General features: G+C 47.3%; 1 protein-coding gene across 2 annotated transcripts in view; it reads right to left on the reverse strand.

Annotated features, from left to right (window-relative positions):
* The window catches only part of LOC139054444 (atrial natriuretic peptide-converting enzyme-like), a 784,429-nt gene that overhangs the window by 239,712 nt on the left and 521,994 nt on the right, over positions 1–22,723 (reverse strand). For both annotated transcript variants that reach the window (XM_070531426.1, XM_070531425.1), the window contains one exon: positions 14,511–14,572. In XM_070531426.1, the coding sequence (XP_070387527.1) occupies positions 14,511–14,572 (62 nt within the window). The remainder of the gene's footprint in view (positions 1–14,510; positions 14,573–22,723) is intronic.

Genomic DNA, 22,723 nt, shown 5'->3' on the forward strand with positions numbered 1-22,723 from the left:
CTCTTGCAAGATGGGCTGGGTGGGAATCGAACCAGGGTCTCCGGAGTGTGAGACGGAGACGCTACCACTGAGCCACGAGTACAATGCTTCAAAGCGGTACAAAAGCGCCTCTAGTGAATGCGGTGTTGCCTTAGAAACGAGCTGTTTCTAAGGCTCAGGCGTGCGTCGCTTGCTCAGGCGCACATTTCGTTGCCGCGCCGAACGCTGCGTTGCTCGACGCTCACCGCGTCCAATGCGGGGCGCGTAGTCGCTGGCGGGTCGACGGGAACGCTGTCGCGTTCCACTCTTGAAGGCGAAGCAGAGTAACGCATGAGTTGTTTCTTCGTCTAGCCGAACCAAATATAGCCAAGCAACAGCAGTTCACCAGGCTAAACAGTGGTTCAACAACTAAAATAAAGGCTAGTATGCTTCGCATCCTGGGCTTAACCTTAGCTAAGCCACAGCCATTTTTTTTTCAACGAAGGCCGTGTAGCCCTTATAGCTGAATTTTTACTTTTATATACTGGTACATCGCTTGTCATACTTTGCTTTGTATTGATTGGATTACTTGACCCCTCTTGTTTTTTGTTATTATTTTTATTCATATTATGCTATTTTTTACTTCTGTATGACCGCTGCACACCCCTGTTTCCCCCCCCCCCCCCGCCCCGCCCTCTTTTTTTATGGAATGTCCCTAACGAGACCTTTAAGAGTACAATAAATTGTAAGGAGCGAAATGCGAAAACACCCGTGTACTTAGATTTAGGTGCATGTTAATGAAGCCCGGGGGGTCAAAATTTTCGAAGCGCTCTATTACGGCGTGCCTCATAATCAGAAAGTGGATTTGGCACGTAAAACCCCGTAATGTTTTTAAGAGTACGATAAATTATAATGGATGGCGATGGTAACACATACACTTATCATTTTCTCGGGCACTGCATTTCACCCACCAACAAATGAATGTCATCGCCCAGCGCGCAGCACGCGCCTGCATGATTGGAACTTACTGTAATGTTATCCATGGTTCTGTGCGTTGTCTAGCAGAATGCGTTGTTGGGCATGTTGGTTCATTGTAATTGGAAACATTGGTTGCGCTTTTTAGACAATCACAAGGAAGGAAGACAGGACAGGCGCAAACTACAACTGAGATTTATTCGAGAAAAAACACTTAAATTTCAGACCAATCCAGCGCAGGCGCTTCAGGGTATCAGCAGCACAAAAAGAAGAAAAACCCAAAATCAGAAAAAAGCAATGGCGTGGCTCACCTAAACATACTATCTAGAAAACGTGCCTCCCTATTTTAAAGCATGACCGATGTGTCACTGATGCATGCTTGTCCCTTCTTTTTTATATAATATGACTCAAGAAGTTCTCGTGCTTTTTCATTATTGCACGTGCGCAGGATCTTAACCTGGTTGAGCAGAGGCCTGCATTTATGGTCTAAGCAATGCATGGGTAAATGACGTTGCTCCCGGTTTATAATTGATCCTTCGTGTTCTCCGACTCGCACGTTGAAACATCGGCCCGTCTGGCCTATGTAGGTTTTGCCGCATGTCAGGGCAATCTGATAAAGAACGCCAACTTGGCAATCAACATAGGAGTTCTTGTGTCTCACGCCGCAGCCACCTTGCTTCTTTCTGGCGTGAAGTCTCCCAATGCGGGCGCAAAGGTGACTCAGCTTGCAGGGAGCCGAGAAAACGAGTGGGACACCATGCTTGGTTGCTATCTTCTTCAGATTATGTGCAGTTCTGTGAACATATGGAATTACAACTGGCTTTGAAGCTTTGTTGCCAACATCAGAGTTTACTTTTTGGGGCGCTTTTAGCCTCTTTTCGAGCGTTTCAACCACTGCCAGCACAACCACATCAGGGAAGCCAGCCTCTTTCAGCCTAGACATTTGCATGTCGAAGCTAGCCTGCATGGCATGCATACATGAGTTCTTCAAAGATTGCTCAATAATCTGTTTAGCAATGGCCCTTTTGGTGATTTTAGAGTGAGCTGAATCATATGGTAATAGTTGTTTTTGTGTGCGAGGGCAGAAACAACTACAAACGTGCTCTTTTCCAAAGGTAAGTTTGAGGTCAAGGAACTGCAGAATGTTATTGACAGGGAGCTCATGTGTAAAGGTTAGACCTAAGGCATTGTTCTCAAAGAGATTTAAAATGTTTGCAATGACATCGTCATACATAAAATCATTTCGTACTTTGAGCAGCACAAGAAAATCGTCAACATACCTGAAAACGTGTGCTACTTTGTGTTTGTCAAGTACACCAAACTAGGTGCGGTCAATACTCCATAAAAAGATATTGCATAAAACTGGTGCTACGCACGACCCAATGCACACTCCCTGTCGCTGGAAAAAGGTTTGGTTGTCAGCGACGCTTGTGTAATGTGATTCAATACGCAATGCGAATTATGCATTACTTTCTGGAAGACACGCGGGCATCAGCGATTACTCTGGAAACTTGAATGAATCATGCATAAAAGCTGACGCGCTTCACTGGCAGATGAGATTTCGACGATCGCCGACTGTATTCGCTGCTGTCGCTATGCTTTGAGTGTAACTTGTATTTGTGTGCACAGGTCTACCCAATAACAAGTTAATCACAGTTTTGCTGCTGTGTTTTTCACCGTCACTACTACGTGACAATGGTTTCTCCGGCTTCTTTGTTGATGCTGGATCTGTTTGGTTCTGAACTAGACTGTCTTTTGTGCCGAAGTTAGCCTTAACCATGTCTGTGATGTACCGCAGCGCATGGTCTCCTTCGTAGATGCTACCGTCATCTTCATCCCAGCCAGGTGTTTTTGCCTTGCTATGTGCCGGTGATCCATAAATGCTCTTTACATATCTCTTTTGCCCTTTGCCACTTGAGACCTCTCATAATTAGCATGCAGTCGATCATGTTGTGACGCCTCTCATGTTCATGTTGTGAGGCTTGTTAAGACGTGCACGTCATTTTTTGCTGTCGCTGTCAGTGACGGGTTGCCGCGACGCAATAAAGCAAAGTAAAACTGCAGCAGCAATCAAGCAGCGACGCGGCATGGAGAGACCAACGGACCAACTTCGAACAGCGCAGCAACCATCACGCCACGCGTGCGCACGCGTTTTATTGCAATTCTGTGAACATTCAAATAGCTCGCTGCCGTCGATAATTACCAGGTACAGCTTTTTTTAGTTCTAATACGTTTCTTGGGGAACGTTGCTCACATTAACTATACAATTTACGTGTGCGACAGAATTTGAACGCCTTGTGGCGAAAGATGTCTAGAGGTGTTCGCGTTCCAACTACCACACAGATTGGTGCACAGAAGAAGCTGTATTACAAGGCATCAGGTTAGAACGAGAAGAAAGGGGGTTAACCGAGGAGCCCAATTTTTAATAATCGTATCATGAGAAGCGAACAAAGACATCATGGACAATATACAGGAAATCACCTGTACTTACTGATTGAATCGAAGAAACGCCGCAGCTGCGGCAAGTTGTTCTTTCATCCACTTTGATTGCCATTATTTCATCATTCCTTTTATTCAATTAGTAAGTACAAGTAATTTTCTCTATGTTGGCCCTGGTGTCTTTGTTTGTTGGCGTGTCAAGACGTCAGGTTAGACAGCTTCGCTCTCTGGGGCCAATTGTAACACAGTCCCTGTACACCTGTGGGCGCTGCGGCGAAGCACGGCGTCAACTCACGCCGGCCGAGCAGAGCCCGCCATTCGGCGCGTGTGCAGCCGGCAACCAGGCGCGTCAGCTTGTGTTCAAGTGCAATTCATACTGCTAGCGCAGCTGTACTTGGTGCAGTAACACGCAGCTATCGCATTCAGTTCTTCGCTCTTGTGGAAAAACATTGACATTCAGATTAATCAATCAATACAATGGTCAAACGGCCGGATTCCAACAAAGCATCTCTCACATAGAAGCCCGACAATCTAACCATTACACCACGGACGCTTTCCTCCACGACGGCGTGCCTCATAAACATATCTCGGTTTTGGCATGCAAAACTCCGGAAATTAGTTAACATTAATTAACGCATCATCATACGTCAAAATGAGTGCTGATTCCGAAGACAGCGCATTAAAAAATTTCAGAGTCCGACGCTCATCCTACGCGTGCGGTGAGCAGTGACTCCGTCCTTACCTCGTTCAGGAAGACCTTGCAAGGTGGCGAAGCTAAGCCCATACGCTCAAAACATGGCGCTTCATCTGCACTTGATGAAGAGCCATTTGTGTAACTATGGAACAATTCCAGTGGAACAAAAAATAATGTGTCACCATATCCGTTAAAAGTAGATAGATGAAATCATTTTAGTTCTCGAAGGCGCGAAATTTGGTTTTGTTGGCAGGTCATTACAACTGTTTTTCCTATTGCCCGGCTATTGGACTCCATGGGCGTTTCAAGCTGTAAGCGCACGAAGCGATGCACCAAACGGTATGCACTTGACAGACATTGTTTGGAGGTCGACGAGAAAGCTTTTGGTGCTCGTCGTACGCCAGCGTATCCGCACGAAAACAGCTAAAGCAAACAATCATCTGGCCGTCGTAGCTGACTAATTTTGACTGAACAAGTTAAGAAACCATGAAATCACCTGTGCCACCAGAATTCAGGCAAACGTTGACAAGCGAAACAAGACGCGTGACGTGGGCGCACTGTAACAGGTGAACTTTACGAGCGCGCCTTTCCGCATACTTGAATTGCATTTAATATGATAGTGGCGTCAACGCCCCTTTCTACAGCGGGCACTGAAAAAGCGGTGTTCATTGTTAACGACAAAGTGACAGAGTTGCATTTGCTCTCTCGGTCACGTGTACATCAAATTGATTAATAATTTTATTTTCGTTAAATGAATCAAACCGTGTCTTGTTTTCTTCAAAAAAACTCACTGTTTATTCCCCCATAACACAGTCGCGCTTCAGTCGGTGCTCCCATAACAATCCTTGCTGATGGCAGTGACAACAGCTTCTGAACCACCCACCACGGTGGCTTAGCGGCTATGGTCTTGCACCAGGTCGTGGGATCTAATCCCGGCTCATTTCGATAGGGGCGAAAACGCTCCAGTGCATTGGGGGCACGTCACAGATCCCCTGCTGGTAGAAATTAATCAGGAGTCTCTCCACTATGGCGTGCCTCATAATTAAATCTTGGTTTTGGGACGCAGAACTCTATAATTTAGGTTCTGAACCATTCTTCGCCCGAAGCTTCGCGGCCTATTAGGATCGACCTTGGCCAGTGTCCGTCATGGACTGCGAAGCCGGCGGTTGAATCACCTTCCAACTTTTTTCGAATCCTGTCTATGAACAATTTTTTTATCCATTGACATATATATATATATATATATATATATATATATATATATATATATATATATATATATATATATATATATATATATATATATATATATATATATATATATATATATATATATATATATATATCCCCTTTTCTTGGTATCCATTCTGTAACGCTAATGTTCCAACGGTTACCTAACTGGCGCATTCCGTCACCAGTCCAGCTCCATTTTTTTCTCTTGATGTCAATTATAATAGCGTCTATACCTGTTTGCCCTCCGATCCAATTCGCTCTCTTTGTATCTCTTAACGTTATGCCTACTATTCTTCGTTCCATCGCTCTTTGCGTGGTCTTTAACTTGTTCTCAAGCTTCTTTTTCAGTCTCGAAGTTTCTGCTCCGTATGCGAGCACTGGTAAAATGCACTGATTATACACCTTCCATTTCGATGATAATAGCCAGCTTCGAGCCAGGAGCTGACAATGTCTGCCGTATGCGATCCAACCCATTTTTATTCTTCTATGAATTTCCTCCTCATGATCAGGGTTCCCTGCGATTAACTGACCTAGGTAAGCGTGCTCCTTCACATACTCTAGAGGCTGACTGGCGATCCTGAACTCTTGTTTCTTTGCCCGGCTATACATCATTATCTTTGTCTTCTGCATATTAATCTTCAACCCCACACTTACACTCTCTCTGTTAAGGTCCTCAATCCTTTGTTGGAACACGTCTGCATTGTTGCTGAATAGAACCATGTCATTGGCAGACCGAAGGTTGGTGAGATATTGGTCGTCGATCTTTACACTTAAGCCTTCCCACTTTAATAGCTTGAATACTTATTTCAAGCACGCAGTGAATAGAATTGGAGACATTGCGTCTGCCTGTCTGACCCCTATCTTTATACGTATCTTCCCGCTTTTCTTGTGTAGAATTAAGGTAGCTGTGGAACTGTGTAGATATTTCCCAAGGTATTTACGTAAGCGTTATGTACTCCTTCTTTACGTAATGCCTCTATGACTGCTGGTATCTCTACTGTATCAATTGCATTTTCGTGATCTATGAAAACCCTATAGAGAGGCCCATTCTACTCTGCAGCTTTCTCGATAACCTGATTAATGACATGGATGTCGTCCATCGTAGAGTATCTCTTTCTGAAAACAGCCTGTTCCCTTCGTTGACTTAAGCCCAGTGTTGCCCTTGTTCTAGTGGAGATTATTTTGGTGAAAATTTTATATAATACTGGGAGTAAGCTAATGGGCCTATATTTTTTTTATTCTTTGACGTCTCCCTTTTTGTGTATTAGTTGAATGTTTGCACTCGTCCAATGTTCTGGGACCCTTGCAGTCAATAGACACTTCGTACAAAGAACCGCCAGTTTTCCAAGCATTATGTCTCCTCCATCCTCGATTAAATCGACTGTTATTCCATCTTCTCCCGCCGCTCTTCCTCGCTTCATGTCTTACAGGGCCCTTCTGACCTCATCGGTAGTTATAGGAGGATTTTCTGTATCCTCCTCATTGCTGATTCTAATCGAGGTACCCTGGCTCCTCTGGGTACTGTACAGGTCAGTATAGAATTCTTCCGCTTCTTCTACTATATCTTCGAGGTTGCTGATGATATTACTCTGCTTGTCGTTCAGTGGATACATCTTGGTTTGTCCTATGCCAAGTTTCTTTCTCACTGATTTCCATCTGCGTCCACATTTTACGGCTTCTTCAGTCTTTCTCGCGTTATAGTTTCGAATATCCTTTTTTTTACCCTGATGATCAGTTTTGACAGTTCCGCCAATTCAGTCTTATCTCTTGAGTTGGACACTCACTCTTTGTCGTTTCTTTATTTGGTCCTTTGTTACTTTGGAGGGCTTGTTTACTGGTAGCCTTGGTGCCTCGCCTCCCACTTCAATTGCGGCCTCTGAAGCCAGCCTAATTACGGTTTCATTCATTATCTCTATGTCATCTTCATCTCTCTGTTTTAAGGCTGCATAGTCGTTTGCAAGTATCAGCTTGAATTTATCTGCGTCGAGGACGGCAGTAGACTAGGTGGAGCGATGACATTAGGAAATTCGCGGGCGCTAGGTAGAATCGGGTGGCGCAGCACAGAGGAACTTTGATATCGCAGGGAGAGGCCTTCGTCTTGCAGTGGACGTAAAACAGGCTGATAATATATATATATATATTGTGAGCATTATTCATACGCTTCATATTCTCACCTGTACATACTCATCATCACCGTTTTGGGGCCTGGTGGTGGGGCTCTGTCTCGGGAGAATAAAGAAGAGACTGGCTGCCTAAACCTCGTCTCACAAGTGGTGGAGTGTGCTGTCCGGTCCCTTCGCCCTCTCGCTCCCGGTCTCTCTCCAGCTTCACCTACGCTACATCCCTGGAGCTCCGCTCGGGTCGCCGCCTCTACCAACTGCACTCGACCATGTCGCAAGACCAGCAGACCAGTACCACGACATCCACCTTGCCGACTCCTGCGGGAACCCCTTCTTGGACAGTCACCACCCCTCAGAAGGATCCACCGGTATTTGCTGGGCTTCCAGGTGACGACGTTGAAGACTGGTTGGAGCTATACGAGCGCGTGAGTGACTTTAACCACTGGAACGAATCAGCAAAACTTGCTCACGTCGCCTTCTACCTAACCGGAGTTGCGAAAACATGGTTTTACAATCATGAGCTCGATTTGGTCAACTGGAGCATCTTTAAACACCAGCTACGCCAGATTTTCGCGAACTCGTCTGTCCGTTCCGATATCGCTAAGAAGAAGCTTGCTGAGCGTGTACAGCACTCAGGCGAGTCCTACACTTCGTACATAGAGGACGTCCTCGCCCTCTGCCGCCGCGTGAACACCTCGATGGCAGAGAGTGACCGTGTACGCCACCTCCTCAAGGGTATTGGGACTGCGGCATTCAATGCTCTTGTCGTGCTGAATCCCACTACCGTCGCCGACATCATCAGTACGTGTCAGCGTCTCGATGACCTTCACATGCTCCGCTTACACCCTGACACATCTGATTTCAAGGCGTCCAACGACAGCGAGCTACGTGCTTTGATTCGCACCATCATCCGCGAGGAACTGCACGCCCAAGCTTCGTCAAACCCTCCTGAGGTCCATCTGACGCCTCCTGGTGGCGGCCTACGCCATATTGTGAGGGAAGAGCTAGCTGCCGTGACCTGCCCGCAAATCACGAGCCCGCAACCTATCCATACGCCAACGTACGCTCAGGTTGCCTCTATAGCGCCACCCCCTCAGCAGCCACCACAACAGGCACCTGCACCGCACATGTCTCTGAATCCTATCACTGCAGGACGATCGCCTGTTCCGTCTTATAACGCATGGAGCCCACCTCGAACGGTTTGTTACTACTGCGGCATCCGTGGCCACATTTCCAGGTTTTGCCGACGCCGTCAGCAAGATGAAAGACGTGGCTATGACGGCTTTGAGAGGAATCAGTTTTCTGGCCCTGTACCACGACGTTGACGTTCTGACTAAGTTTATTATCCACCACGTTCCCCATCTCCACAGGACTTCAACCCTGCCAGTTCATCGAGTTTCCCACGTCGTCGCTCTCCATCACCGATGCGGCGCTCTTCTTCCCCTCTACGACCGGCTACTTCGTCCTCCGATCACCGCCCGGAAAACTAAATGGTGCAGCTTCAGGAGGGAAAGCTGCATCTTTTGGACAACGTGAAACGCCTCCGGAGCGCCCGTCAAATGTACTTTTGGTGTTTGTTGAAGGTGTCCGAATCGAAGCCTTGGTTGACACAGGTGCATCGCTTTCCGTTATTAGTGCTGACTTGTGTTCTCGATTGCGAAAAGTGAAGACACCGTATAATGGCCCTCCCCTTCGTTGTGCTAATGCAGTTTTTGTTCAGCCCTCCAGTGTTTGCACTGCGCGCGTTTTCATTGATGGCATCCTCCACCACATTCAGTTCGTCGTGCTGTCTTCGTGCACTTACGCGATGATTTTGGGATGGGACTTCCTGTCCTCCGCCTCAGCTTTGATCTCTTGCCGTCAGCGAACTATTCATATGACAGACACTGAATCTTCGTCCTCTGTCAACGATCACAGCCTGCGTTTTGTCACGTCTACCGACTGTTTCATTCCCGCGGGCAATGAGCATATTCTGACGCTGACTTCCGACACTATTATTAATGGTGATGTGTTCCTTGCACCGAGTGGTTACTGCATTTCTGGTGGGCTTAGCCTTACTCCTAGCCTAGTACGGTTTCAGGACGGTAGAGCCTTAGTCGCTGTTCATAACCCTACTTCTTCGCCAGTTGTGCTCTCCCAGGGCTCTACTGTGACATGCTTTACTGACACCGAACCTCTTTCGCTGGTACCGCTTCACACCGAATCACCACCTTTGTCTACCACAAGTGATTATCACACTGCTGCCACTGCTTTAACGGCCGCGATAAATCCCGATTTGACCACTGCGCAGAAAGAAGACCTTCTGGCACTCCTGCACAAACACAGAGCCTTATTTGACGTCCACTCCAAGCTTCTGGGGCGCACTTCCGTCGCAGTACATCGCATCGAAACCGAAGGCAGTTCGGTTGTACGCCGCCGCCCGTATCGCGTGTCTTCCGCAGAACGGAAAATCATTGCGGATAACGTTGATGACATGCTCAAAAAAGACATCATTCGGCCATCCTCCAGTTCTTGGTCGTCTCCTGTCGTGCTGGTTCGCAAGAAAGACGGCTCCGTACGATTCTGCGTCGATTATCGAGCCCTTAATAAGATCACGCGCAAAGACGTATATCCGATGCCAAGAATTGACGATGCCATTGACTCCCTCCAGGGTGCAGAATATTTCTCTAGTCTAGACCTCCGATCCGGATACTGGCAAATCCCCATGCACGAAGCGGACAAGGACAAGACAGCCTTTGCAACGCCAGACGGACTTTACGAGTTCAACGTCATGCCATTCGGTTTATGTAATGCCCCTGCACCATTTGAACGCATGATCGACACAGTTTTACGTGGCCTTAAGTGGAAGACCTGTCTATGCTATTTAGATGACATCGTTATTTTTTCTACAACTTTTAGTCAGCACCTTGAGCGCTTGGACGAAGTTTTCACTTGCATTTCCAACGCTGGACTCCAACTCAACACAAAGAAATGCCATTTTGCCAGAAAGAACATCAAAGTATTGGGCCATCTTATCAGCAAAGATGGCGTTCGACCAGATCCCGAAAAGGTTGCTGCCGTGCATCGCTTCCCTCGCCCTGAAAATCAAAAGCAATTAAGAAGTTTCTTAGGCCTGGCATCCTACTTCCGCTGCTTCATCAGTCATTTTGCAGCCATGGCGTCGCCGCTACACAAGTTGCTCACGTCGGGCACTGCTTTCCCTTGGACAGATGAATGCGAACTTTCTTTCCAAGCCCTCAAGCAGGCATTAACCAGCGACCCTGTCCTCTGTCACTTCGATGAGAACGCACCAACTTGCTTGCACACCGACGCTAGTGGCCATGGGATCGGTGCTGTACTTTTACAGCGTTATACCACCTCACGAGAGAGAGTTGTTCCCTATGCCAGTCGCGCACTAACACCTGCCGAAACGAATTACTCGATCACAGAACAGGAATGTCTCGCAGTAGTTTGGGCGATCCAAAAATTTCGACCATATCTTTACGGACGCCATTTCACGGTCATAACCGACCACCACGCCTTATGCTGGTTGTCGTCAATCAAAAATTTGTCCGGACGACTTGGTCGCTGGGTGGTACGCTTACAAGAGTACGACTTCGACGTTGTCTACAAGTCTGGGAAAAAGCATCGAGATGCCGACGCTCTCTCTCGCTGCCCGCTGCCATCATTAGCTTCGAGTACATCTCTCCATTGCTCGCCACTTGATGATGAGACTAAGTCGTCACTCCCGTTATTACCGTTATTACCTCTCTCGGTTACTGACACGTTACCTTCCAATCGCCTCACTCACCTCGCCTCGTGTCAACGTTCTGACCCCTACTGCGACAGCATCATCCAACGCCTGTGTGGAACTACATCTGCACCAAATGGCAGATTACGTCGACAACTACGACTATTTAAGCTTGACAACGATGTGCTGTACCGCTACATATACAACTCCGACGGACACAGCTGGGTACCTATTCTTCCATGCTCGATGCGCACACAAGTCCTTGAAGCCTTGCACGACGACCCATCTGCTGGCCATTTGGGATTCCACAAAACATACCACCGCGTTAGGAGCCGTTTCTTTTGGCCAGGCATGTCTACCTTTGTGGCCAAGTACGTCGCTTCTTGTGTTCAGTGTCAACGGCGGAAACGACCGACTTCGCCTCCTGCTGGGCTTTTACAACCCATCCCATGTCCCGAGACACCGTTTGCCATCGTTGGGATAGACCTAGTCGGCCCTCTGCCCATAACGCCAGCGGGTCATCGATGGGCCGTGACAGCTGTTGACCAGCTCACACGTTACGCAGAGACCGCTCCTCTATGCTCTAGTTCAGCCTCCGACGTCGCCACCTTCTTTCTAGATGCCATTGTGCTGCGCCATGGTGCCCCTCGTGTACTGTTAAGCGACCGCGGCAAGACTTTCATGTCAACAATGCTCGCAGAAGTACTCGGAGCTTGTGGCACAGTTCATAAGACGACATCCGCATATCACCCACAAACAAATGGCTTAACCGAGCGATTTCATCGCACACTAATAGATATGATATCGATGTATATCGGGCCAAACCACGACAATTGGGACAAGCTTTAACCTTTCGTGACTTTTGCTCACAACACCGCTATCCAACGAACTACGGGATACTCACCTTTCTACCTAGTTTTCGGCCGTTCACCGACATTCACCATCGACGCCGCTTTCTTCAATGCGCCAACTAGCACCTCAGACAGTAAACCCGAACAGTTCGTTTCGAGACTTGAGGAATGCCGTCAACGTGCTCGTTTCAACACAGAAGTCAGTCAGCTAGATCGCAAGCAACGTTACGACATCTCTCGTCGCGACGTCTCCTTTCGTCCCGGAGAGGAAGTGCTTCTTTGGACGCCCATTCGTGCACCCGGTTTGTGCGAGAAGTTTGAATCCCGTTTTCTTGGACCCTACATTATTAACAAACAAACATCCCCCGTGAACTATCGCGTTACTCCCGTAGACGTTTCTTCCGACCATCGTTGTCGTGGTTCGGAGATCGTTCACGTTTCGCGCCTAAAACGATTCGTTCGGCGTTCCCCTCCTGGCTAAGTCGCGGCCTGGCTGGCCGCTTGCGCGTGCGGGGAAATTAGTGTGAGCATTATTCCTACGCTTCATATTCTCACCTGTACATACTCATCATCACCGTTTTGGGGCCTGGTGGTGGGGCTCTGTCTCGGGAGAATAAAGAAGAGACTGGCTGCCTAAACCTCGTCTCACAATATATATATATATATATATATATATATATATCAGCGATGGATAGGCTAGCAAGATCCGGCACTGAAATAGTTCAAAGAATGGAAGGACGTAGTAAAAAAATTACCGACGATTACGTTACTTCCTAATGCGAAATTTGAGCGCAGCTGCGAACGGCAGGGTCTTCTCGGCGGCGGCGATGAGCTTCTGCTTCAGCCTCGCTTACTGCTGGTTGCTCTCGACGGCGGCGCTTAGCCTCTGCTTCGGCGACGCGTACTCCTGGATCATCTCGACGGCGGCGACGGTAAGCTTCTGCTTCGGCGGCACGCACCTCTGGATTCTGACGGCGACGGCGCTGGGCCTCTGCTCTGGCAGCTCGTTTAGCAGCAGCAGCAGCAGCAGCAGACGGAGGACTTCCATCGGTCGTCTCGCTCATGGCTCAGAAAGAACTGGCAGATAATTTCGCAGTGGCTAACGGCAGCGGCAATTTCGGCTCGGGCGGTGCACATATACAGATCCGCCGCCACCGATCTGGCTCTCTGATTGCCACCGCACAGGGCGAACGGCAGCGGCAATTTCGGCTCGGGCGGTGCACATATACAGATCCGCCGCCACCGATCTGGCTCTCTGATTGCCACCGCACAGGGGTTGCATTGGAGGAGGAGCGAAGAAAGGAATTAAGTTTGAGCCGGCGCTTTGACAACCGGAGACTCGCAGGAAGAGGGGGGAGGGGGGCGGCGTGTACACCCAGCGGCAAACGATGGGGGCAGAAGCGCGCGCAGCAAGCGGACAACACGATAAAGGGAGGAGGGAAGAGATAGCAGCGACTGACTGATGCCGCTGACGCCGATAGTGAGTCAACCCCAGCTGCGGAGTTGGTTTCAGGGACAACGCCGCCGATGCCGACACAAACAATATGATACCCTCGCTTCCGCAGCGCTAAGAACCAGGTCTAGCCGTGGGAAGGTGGTCACGTATTCGTCGACGTGCCGGGGCCTACGTGAAATAACCGGCGCGTCGGCAACTGAAGAGCACCCTATCCGCCACACAAGAACAGGGGGGGGGGGGACCCTTTCCTCCTCTTTCTGCATGGCGGCGACAGTCTTCTATGCAGTCACGTTATCTTGACTCTCTAGCGGCGTCAGCGGCATCCAGCGGTATCAGTCGGTCGCTGCTAGCGCTGGGGGGATGAAAGGGGGGCGGAGCTGGTTACGAGGCCGACGACAACGCCGACGATGACGCGAAACCCAGGAACGGACGCCAAAGAGCTGCGCTCTAAAATAGCAGGATTTTATTTACTGACGTTTCGGCTGGGGTCCAGCTTTCATCAAGAGTGCGTGTATATATAACCCGCGGAAGAGGCTACATCCGACATTAGTAAGATCTTGATGAGGGCTAGTTGGTTACTGGCTAGCGCGTGTCTGTGGTATTTGTTTCCTCGTGCCCTTGTTTCATTAATGCTGTTCAACCTGAGTTCTATATATCAGACAAATCGGAGAAATGGCTAAGCAATACTTCGTCTTTAAAAATCAGAGCATGGGCGGCACAATCAGCTCGGTAGAAAAATAAAAAAAGCGACACCTAAGAGACTTGCCATGAAAAAGATACAAGCGCGTGAGATACGCTTCTCGGGTGTATCTTTCCTTTTTCGCGTGTTCTTATTTGCATATTTTGAAGCACGTGTTCTTTCGTCACTGTCAAAAGAGCACGTGCTTAGGTCTTAGGTTGCGCTTTTTCCATTGTTGCACTTGGCTGGTTCTGCCACGCTGGGGCTCACTTTTGTATTTGTGAAGTTCAATGTATTTTCCACAAATGAGCTCGCAGCTAGTCATGATTCTGCGTTCATTGACCTTGTGGGCGCCGCCAAACCCGAAGCACATACCTGGCAGACTGCACTGCAGGTACACCACCAGGTCGCTGCTGCAGGGCCCCGGTGAAGAAAACCTGCGCAGATGCAGCGCATGCGATCAGTGCCTTCGTCAACCACTGTGGCTTGCGCACCTTTCGGGGCCCGCCTCTCGTCTAGTATTACTGGCATAAAACTGGTCCGTTCGAAGCCCGTGGCCTGCGTCGAGACACAACCTGGACGCCAGCCTCGCCCGGTTCATTGTGTTGGCAAAAGGGCGGGCAATCCGTTCTGAGAAGCTTGGTTTAACTTGAAGAAACTCCAGCCACTACTGGAAACAGGTTTCTCTATTTTATTCACTCCTTCAAATTATTCATAACTGCCGAAATTAAGCAACAAAAAATCAGTGCGCACATAAAGCTTACAATCTCTGCAGCTCCGCAACAAACACTGCGATTTCACCAACTGCGCCACTGCATTGACACCAAGAGCGCTGTTCATATAAATTGTTACTTTTCGTTCCCCGGGAAATCCTTCTAAAAATTATGGGCGTTCTACTGCACCGCAGCAAGAGTTGCGATGCCGCTAAATAAACTTATGGCGCTCTTTGGCGCGTTATGCTTAACTATATTTATTTATTTATTTATTTAAACATACTGTCAACCCTTTGACAGGGTTATTACAGGAGTGAGGTACGGAAAGAAACAGTAATATTAGTAATTGTCAGGGTAGGTATTCTAAACAAACCCCAAAAAGAAGGAAAATATACATACAACAGTAAGTATGGATACGAGTATTGACAAGAATGCTAATAGAAAAAACAACTAATCATATAGAGAGTACAAATAAATGACATCAGGTTGATGAGTACATATTAAGCGAGTTATGTAACATCTCAAGGAAATCATCAATTTTTTGCTGTTCGACTATAAGTCGGTCAATGGTATTCCATTCCCGAATGGATCTAAGGAGGAAAGAATAATAGAATGTATTGTTGCACGCATATTCTTGTAGCGTGAGATCATGTGTGTGACGTAGTTGCCTTGTTTGTTTAGTTTCAACGTATGTTGTGTGGTCCAGCTTAAAATAGTTGTGCAGTAACATATATAAGAACTTCAGGCGGCGGATTTTAGCACAACTTTGGACTGAGGGCAAACCTGCGCTGCGTAGCAATTCTGTCGGGGAATCAAGGCGTCGATAGCGGTTAAAAATAAATCTAATCGCTTTGCGCTGCACATTTTCAAGCATGCCGATACCGCTACTTGTGAAAGGGAATCAGATTATATTGGCGTATTCTAGAATCGGTCGGACAAGTGTGGTGTATGCTAAGAGCTTTGTGTCACGGTCAGCGTGCCGCAGCGTCCGCTTAAGGAAAAACAATTTTTTCATTGCTTTCGCGGTTATAGATTCCGTGTGAATTGCCCAGCTGAGATCAGAAGTTATTATTACACCAAGATATTTGTATTGGGTTACATTTCGGAGTGCGACATTATTAAAACCATAAGAGAATGCTAAGCTTGTTTTCTTTTTTTGTTTTTGTCATTGCAACTGTTTTGTCTGTATTAATCACCATTTGCCAGTTAGAGCACCAACTTCCTACTTCATTCAGGGCGATGTTCAGCTCATTTTGGTCACTGTAGCTTTTGACCTCTTTAGACAGTACGCAGTCGTCTGCGAATAGCCTAATATTTGCGTTAATGTTGATTGCCAGGTCATTTATAAACAACAAAAATAATATTGGTGCCAAGACAGATCCCTGGGGCACACCGGATGCGACATTTAATGTGTCAGAAACGTGCTCATTGCATTGCACAAATTGTTGACGGCCGGACAAATAGCTTGACATCCATCGAGTCATTGGCCCATCCCAAAGTTTGCGGACCAGCTGGATAACTAGCTTTTCATGGGAAACCCCATCAAACGCCTTTGAGAAATCCATAAAAATTATGTCAATTTCGGAGTGTTCGTTAATGCCTTGGGCCAAGTCGTGCATTATCTCGACGAGTTGAGTAACGGTCGATAGGCCTCTCCGGAAACCGTGCTGGTTGGGGTGTAGCAGATCATTGCCTTCGACAATCTTTTTGATGAATTTGAGGATATGCTCGAGTATTTTACAGCTGGTACACGTCAAGGAAATGGGTCTGTAGTTTGATGGGATCGTCTTGTCGCCGGATTTATGCACTGGGATTATTTTTGCGACTTTCCATTCAGAAGGAATCTGTGAATCCTGGATAGATTTCGTGAATATTAAACGTAGATACTTACTAACTGGTTCTGCATACTGTTTGAGAAAAGCGTTCGGTATCCCGTCTGGGCCACAGCTCTTTTTGTCATCAAGGTTTAATAGCAGACACAGTATACCACTGTCGGTTATTTCTGGGGTTTCTAGGAATTTATTTTTGGTAGATGGGATAATCTGGGAATGTTGCACTAGTCCATTATCGGTTGTAAAAATCGACTGGAAGCAGCGATTGAATTGATCCGCCTTTTCTTTTGTTTCTCTTGAAGAAGAAGCCTTTCTATCGCTATGTTTACCATGTACGTAACGCCAAAATTTTGCTGGTGACGTTTGCATGAACTTGGATAGAGTGGTACCATAGTAATGCATTTTGGAAACGCGTATCTTGCTTTTCAATGTTTTAGATAGCGCGGAAATCTGAGCAGTGATATTAGCGGCTAAACTAGACCTTCTACCTTTCCTCAGCCTATTAATTTTACGTTTAACATGAATTATTTCGCGGGTGATCCATGGATTATATTTTCTTGTAAGTTTGCGCTCTAGTGGGACAAAATTTTCAATACAATACATGACGTGTGCTTTGCATTGCAACCATACATGATCTATCGACGAGTTTTTATCCGGGCAAAGATCTGAAAAGTCAAGGAATTCGTGAGTGAGATATGTGATTATTGCATCGTTGTCTGCTCTGTTGAATGCAAGAACGTGCTTTATAGGGCCGTGTTGTCGTACAAGACCAGGTAGAGGCAGTGTGCATAGGACAAATTTATGATCGGATATGCCGTGTAAGATTTTGGTGGATGTCTGGTCGTTCAGGAAATGGTCACTAACAAGAACAACGTCTAGAATAGAACTGGATTTGCCTTGGATACGTGTGGGGACGCGTACGAGTTCCTTGAGGTTAAAGTTGAACAATATATCCAATATGGCGTCATTCGTGGCACCTCGCACTTTTTTTGACGACCATTCCATTTCAGGCAAGTTAAAATCACCAGGCATGATTATTTTGCCTTTCGTCATGTGATCATGCATATAATCCAGAAGATGTTCTAGATAACTTGTTTCAGCGTTAGGTGGTCTGTAGACAGCGCCTACAAATATGCAGCTTTTCTGCAGCTGCACTTTGCACAACACCGCCTCAATTTCTGGCTTATCAGGTAAAACGGTGCATCGTAGTTCTTTCTTAAAGTGCGACACCCCCCGCCTCTAGTGCCCCTATCTCTGCGCACAATCACATATCCCGGCGGCAAGACTTCATGGTCTAAGATATCCGAGTGAAGCCACGTTTCTGTGACAGCAATAATGTCGGGTTTAATTTCTAAAACAAGAGCTTCGAATTGGTCTATTTTATTTGCAAGACTTCGTGCGTTCACATTCAACAGGGTTACTTCTGTCGACTTCGAGTGAACTCTCTTTTGTAAGGCGTCCTTTTCTTCGTTTTTTTTGGACTGCAACTAAATCTTCATGGTCACTATCCCATGCAAAAAGTTGACCATTTATGCGCATTTTATCGTAGACTAGCGACACCCTTTCCTGCCTATCCCGGTATTCTTTCGTTCGATCCCACTGCTTCTTTCTTATTTCTCGAATAGTACGAGAAAAATCTTCCCTGATATCGAAACCTGAGCCCTTGAGCATCGTGCAGTGTTTGAGGATTGAAACTTTGTCTCGGCAGTCGAGTAGATTAAGGAGTACAGCTCTTGGCCTAGAAGTATCAGTGTGCTTCTTTTTGCCTAGGCGGTGGATTCTTTCGATTCCCTTGGTTTTTATCTGTAGTATACCGCCTAAAATCTTCTTTTCGACCAATTCAAGAAGCATGTCTGTTGATTCCTTTTGTTGTTCTTCAACACCGTATATGACAAGGTTGGACCGACGGCTCCGGTTTTCCAGATCCTCGACTTTCTTTTCCATAGCCATTAGGTCTTTTTCTAAAGTGGATATTCGTTTATTGTTCTCCGAGATCTGTTTCTCAATGCCAGCTATCTTTTCAAGTTTCTTGTCAATTGCATTGAGTCAAGCGTTTGTTAGAGATTTTTCTTCCTTTATTTCTTGAAAATCTCCTGCAATTAGCTTTAGCTGTTCTGCTATGCCATCCAGTGTAGGGCCTGGGTTCAACTCAAGATCTCCACCCAGAAGCAACAACATGCGCAAGAAAACAAACAATTTGCACAAGGATTCGCGAAGCGACCGTGGGCACGGCAGCAGAATTAGGCAGACATCGTTACCACGAAATGACTTGTCATAGCGTCTGCTCACCTGTAGAATAAACAGGAACGGATTTGAAGGCTGCATCTTTGCGATGCTGCCGTGCCCACTGCCAGCTGTGCCGTATGCGTCCTGCTTTATAGGGTCGCTCCATGGTGTCGTCATCGGTGATCCAAGCATATCTGTCGATGTGACCGCAGCGCCATCATGGAAGGGCCGGTAGCTTTCGTCGACTGAGGCTGGGTGCATCAGCAGATACTTGTCGCCGATAGAAGCAGCTCGAGACGATGGTTGTAGCTCGTAGCACGCCGATGTAGGGCCCGTGGGGAACAGCAGGAAGCCTATCTGTAGAATATACAGGAACGGATTTGAAGACTGCATCTTTGCGATGCTGCCGTGCCCACTGCCAGCTGTGCCGTATGCGTCCTGCATTATGGGGTCGCTCCATGGTGTCGTCATCGGTGATCCAAGCATATCTGTCGATGTGACCGCAGCGCCATCATGGAAGGGCCGGTAGCTTTCGTCGACTGAGGCTGGGTGCATCAGCAGATACTTGTCGCCGATAGAAGCAGCTCGACACGATGGTTGTAGCTCGTAGCACGCCGATGTAGGGCCCGTGGGGAACAGCAGGAAGCCTATCTGTAGAATATACAGGAACGGATTTGAAGACTGCATCTTTGCGATGCTGCCGTGCCCACTGCCAGCTGTGCCGTATGCGTCCTGCATTATAGGGTCGCTCCATGGTGTCGTCATCAGTGATCCAAGCATATCTGTCGATGTGACCGCAGCGCCATCATGGAAGGGCCGGTAGCTTTCGTCGACTGAGGCTGGGTGCATCAGCAGATACTTGTCGCCGATAGAAGCAGCTCGACACGATGGTTGTAGCTCCTAGCACGCCGATGTAGGGCCCGTGGGGAACAGCAGGAAGCCTATCTGTAGAATATACAGGAACGGATTTGAAGACTGCATCTGTGCGATGCTGCCGTGCCCACTGCTATGATAATTACTGTAAGAAAGGTCCATGACAACAATTATTTACGAGTGGAACAAACTTACCATTATATAAATTACGCACAGTTTCAGTGCTTCTCCTGCCAGACAGAGAACTCAACCTGTATTTCCATTGTGGCACTAATAATGAAAAATAACAAAACATGCTGGAGCACGAGAGCCTTCTAAAGTGGATTCATGCTAAGCACTTTGGTCTGACAGATTTATAATTAATTAATAATGTGGGATTTATCTTAAAGCCATCGTGTAACAAGTGCAAAAATTTAACCTGTGCACTTCAGGTCGGCTACGAAAAGCAGCGATCCCAGCGCCTTGCACAAGTGCATTGCATTGAAAAGCCCTTTGATGGGCATAACAAGACAACGGACCCCTTTGTGTCCGAAGAGCTATGTTCCAGAGCTGTGAAGAAACGGGACACGATTATGTTGCGCCCCACACCCACAGTGTTGTCACTGGACTGATAACGAGACGGGCAGTGATGACCACAAAAGTGGCGCCAAGAGCGGTCCCGACCACTCCATGCAGTGTCTGCTTCGGCAACTATACAAGTCCTGACGGCGTGTAAGTGAATCCACGTATGACGTGCTGATTGTGCATGAGTCGAGCCGAAAGTTTGCACACGTGTTTCGAATGTTAGTTTTGCTGAAATGAAGTCTCTTTGTGAGACCATTGATTTCAGTTCACCTAAATCTAGGTTGGATGCTTCGTTGTCTTCAAGAAACGTTGCTTGTGAGTTGCCTATAGATTCGTGTCCTGAGGTCTCGTCCCTGACCGACACTCTTCATACACATGTACTAAGGGCCACTTTGGAATTAGCATTTGTAATGACCACATGAAACGATTGTCTGCAGGCTGGTCACTTTTGAAGCTTTGCGGTCTTCAGCACCTAATGACATCCACGTTCCGCTGTTTAATCCTTAATGAGCTGTTACCACTAATATGATCAGCAAACTCGATACTGCAAGTGATGATTTTGGATTTTTGCACGTCCCTAGCTAGAGTGGTGAGGTAATCTTACGCAATTTTTCCGTTTTTTTGTCGACAAACTGCGGAATAATTGTACGATAATTGAAAGATGCCACCGAATAAAAATATTCAGAAATGGCCACACGTGCCCTGTCAATTTAAAGCTTCTATATTTGCACAATTTGATTGAGGTATTGAGAAATGACCGTAAGCACAAGAGTTCAGATATCATCATAAGCGAGAGTTTTTCTGGTTGTGCAGGAAATGTCCACAGAAATCTATGGGACAACACTGGCTCTTTCCCAAATAATAGAAATACCTAAAGTTTAAGGTTTGAGCGTGTATTTATTAACAAGGTGCGCTATGACTGAAATCATTGTATTAGCAGCTTAGTCAACATCGCTAGCCATAGTTGTGCTGCTTCCTCCTAGCATTGTCCTCACAGTTCACATTGACACCGGAATGACTGAGGCGGAAATGTTTGCAGCATAAATAATAATTCAAGAAGCTTGCTTAAGAAGATTCCAGACTTGGTTCCCTTAACATCGTCTTATTTAGCGCAAGTTGCAGTAGTAACTGAAACCTCGTGGCATTACGACATATGCGATGTTGAAATTATTTTCCCCGGCTTTAGCAACGTCCGTTGTGACAGAAAATATAGAAAAAGTGGTAGTATTGCTGCATTCTTTAGGTCTCACCATAGGTCGGCAAAGTCACACATGAGTCGGCCCACTAAGACTCAGACCGGCCCGTGAGTTTGAGTGGCAGACTAGGATTTTGGTGCGTCTGAGTACGAGCCAACCTAACTGAGTTAATTCAGGCAAACTTGAATACGAATGAGGCGTACTGAATAAATCTCTGGCGGGTTTGAGTGCAGTGAGTCCGGCTGAATAAAAGTTTAGTGAATCTGAGCACAAGTGAGCCATGAGAAATAGTTATACCTTGCCTGTTGTTCTCAGTGAGTTGTGCTTATTATTGCGTTAGAAACTGCGTGGACAGTCGAGGCGTAATTTTGCCGTTGCCGCGATGTTCTGTATAAAGGGCGGTGTCGCCGCGCGTCGTATGCTGTATGTACGAATAAAAGCACGCGAGGAAAGTCGACAGTCGCGGCTTTCCTCGCGTGTAGCGGCACTGTCGCCGTAAGCTCCTCAACCGCTACACGCGACCCTGCGAGGAAGGCCAACGACGTCGACTACTCGGCTCCATTTTCGAACATCTCCTACTGCCGAGTGATTAGTGCTTGCGTCGCGGCTAAAGCATTACCAGTGCACCACAAACTTAGCAGCTGCCGTGGCAGCGCTCAGGGAGTGGACGGTCCAGGCACGCTCTCATCGACGGCCTACTCACCGCACTTTTGTGCATTACAGGGTGGAGTCATCGACGCTGGCTGCTCTGAACACTCGACGCGACTACCAGTGCCCTAGCTAATCACAAGGTTGCTGGCATCAGATCCCGCCAAACTGGAATCGAGGCAGGCCTCCTGCGTCACTACTGCTGCGCAGAAGCCTTCAATGATGCAACGGGGAGCATAAAAGCGTGCTTCGCACTTCGACAGAACCATTGCTGTGGACGGTCCAGGTACGCTCACATCGACGGCCTACTCACCGCACTTTTGTGCATTACAGGTATGTAAAACAGCTTGATTAACTAAATATTAGCTTCGTGCCTGGGTCGTCCTCCAGCTATGGGACATGATGGATTTGATGCGGGGAACAAGAATACGGGCGAAAGGGTCTTCGAAAAAACGCCCACAACGGTGAAAGAACGTGCTGTGTTGTTCTTGAAGTTGAGTGCAAAGATTGACAACATGGATAAGAACCTTAACCGT

This window comes from Dermacentor albipictus, chromosome 1 (genome assembly GCF_038994185.2).
Source record: "Dermacentor albipictus isolate Rhodes 1998 colony chromosome 1, USDA_Dalb.pri_finalv2, whole genome shotgun sequence".
NCBI classification, from domain to species: Eukaryota; Metazoa; Arthropoda; class Arachnida; order Ixodida; family Ixodidae; genus Dermacentor; species Dermacentor albipictus.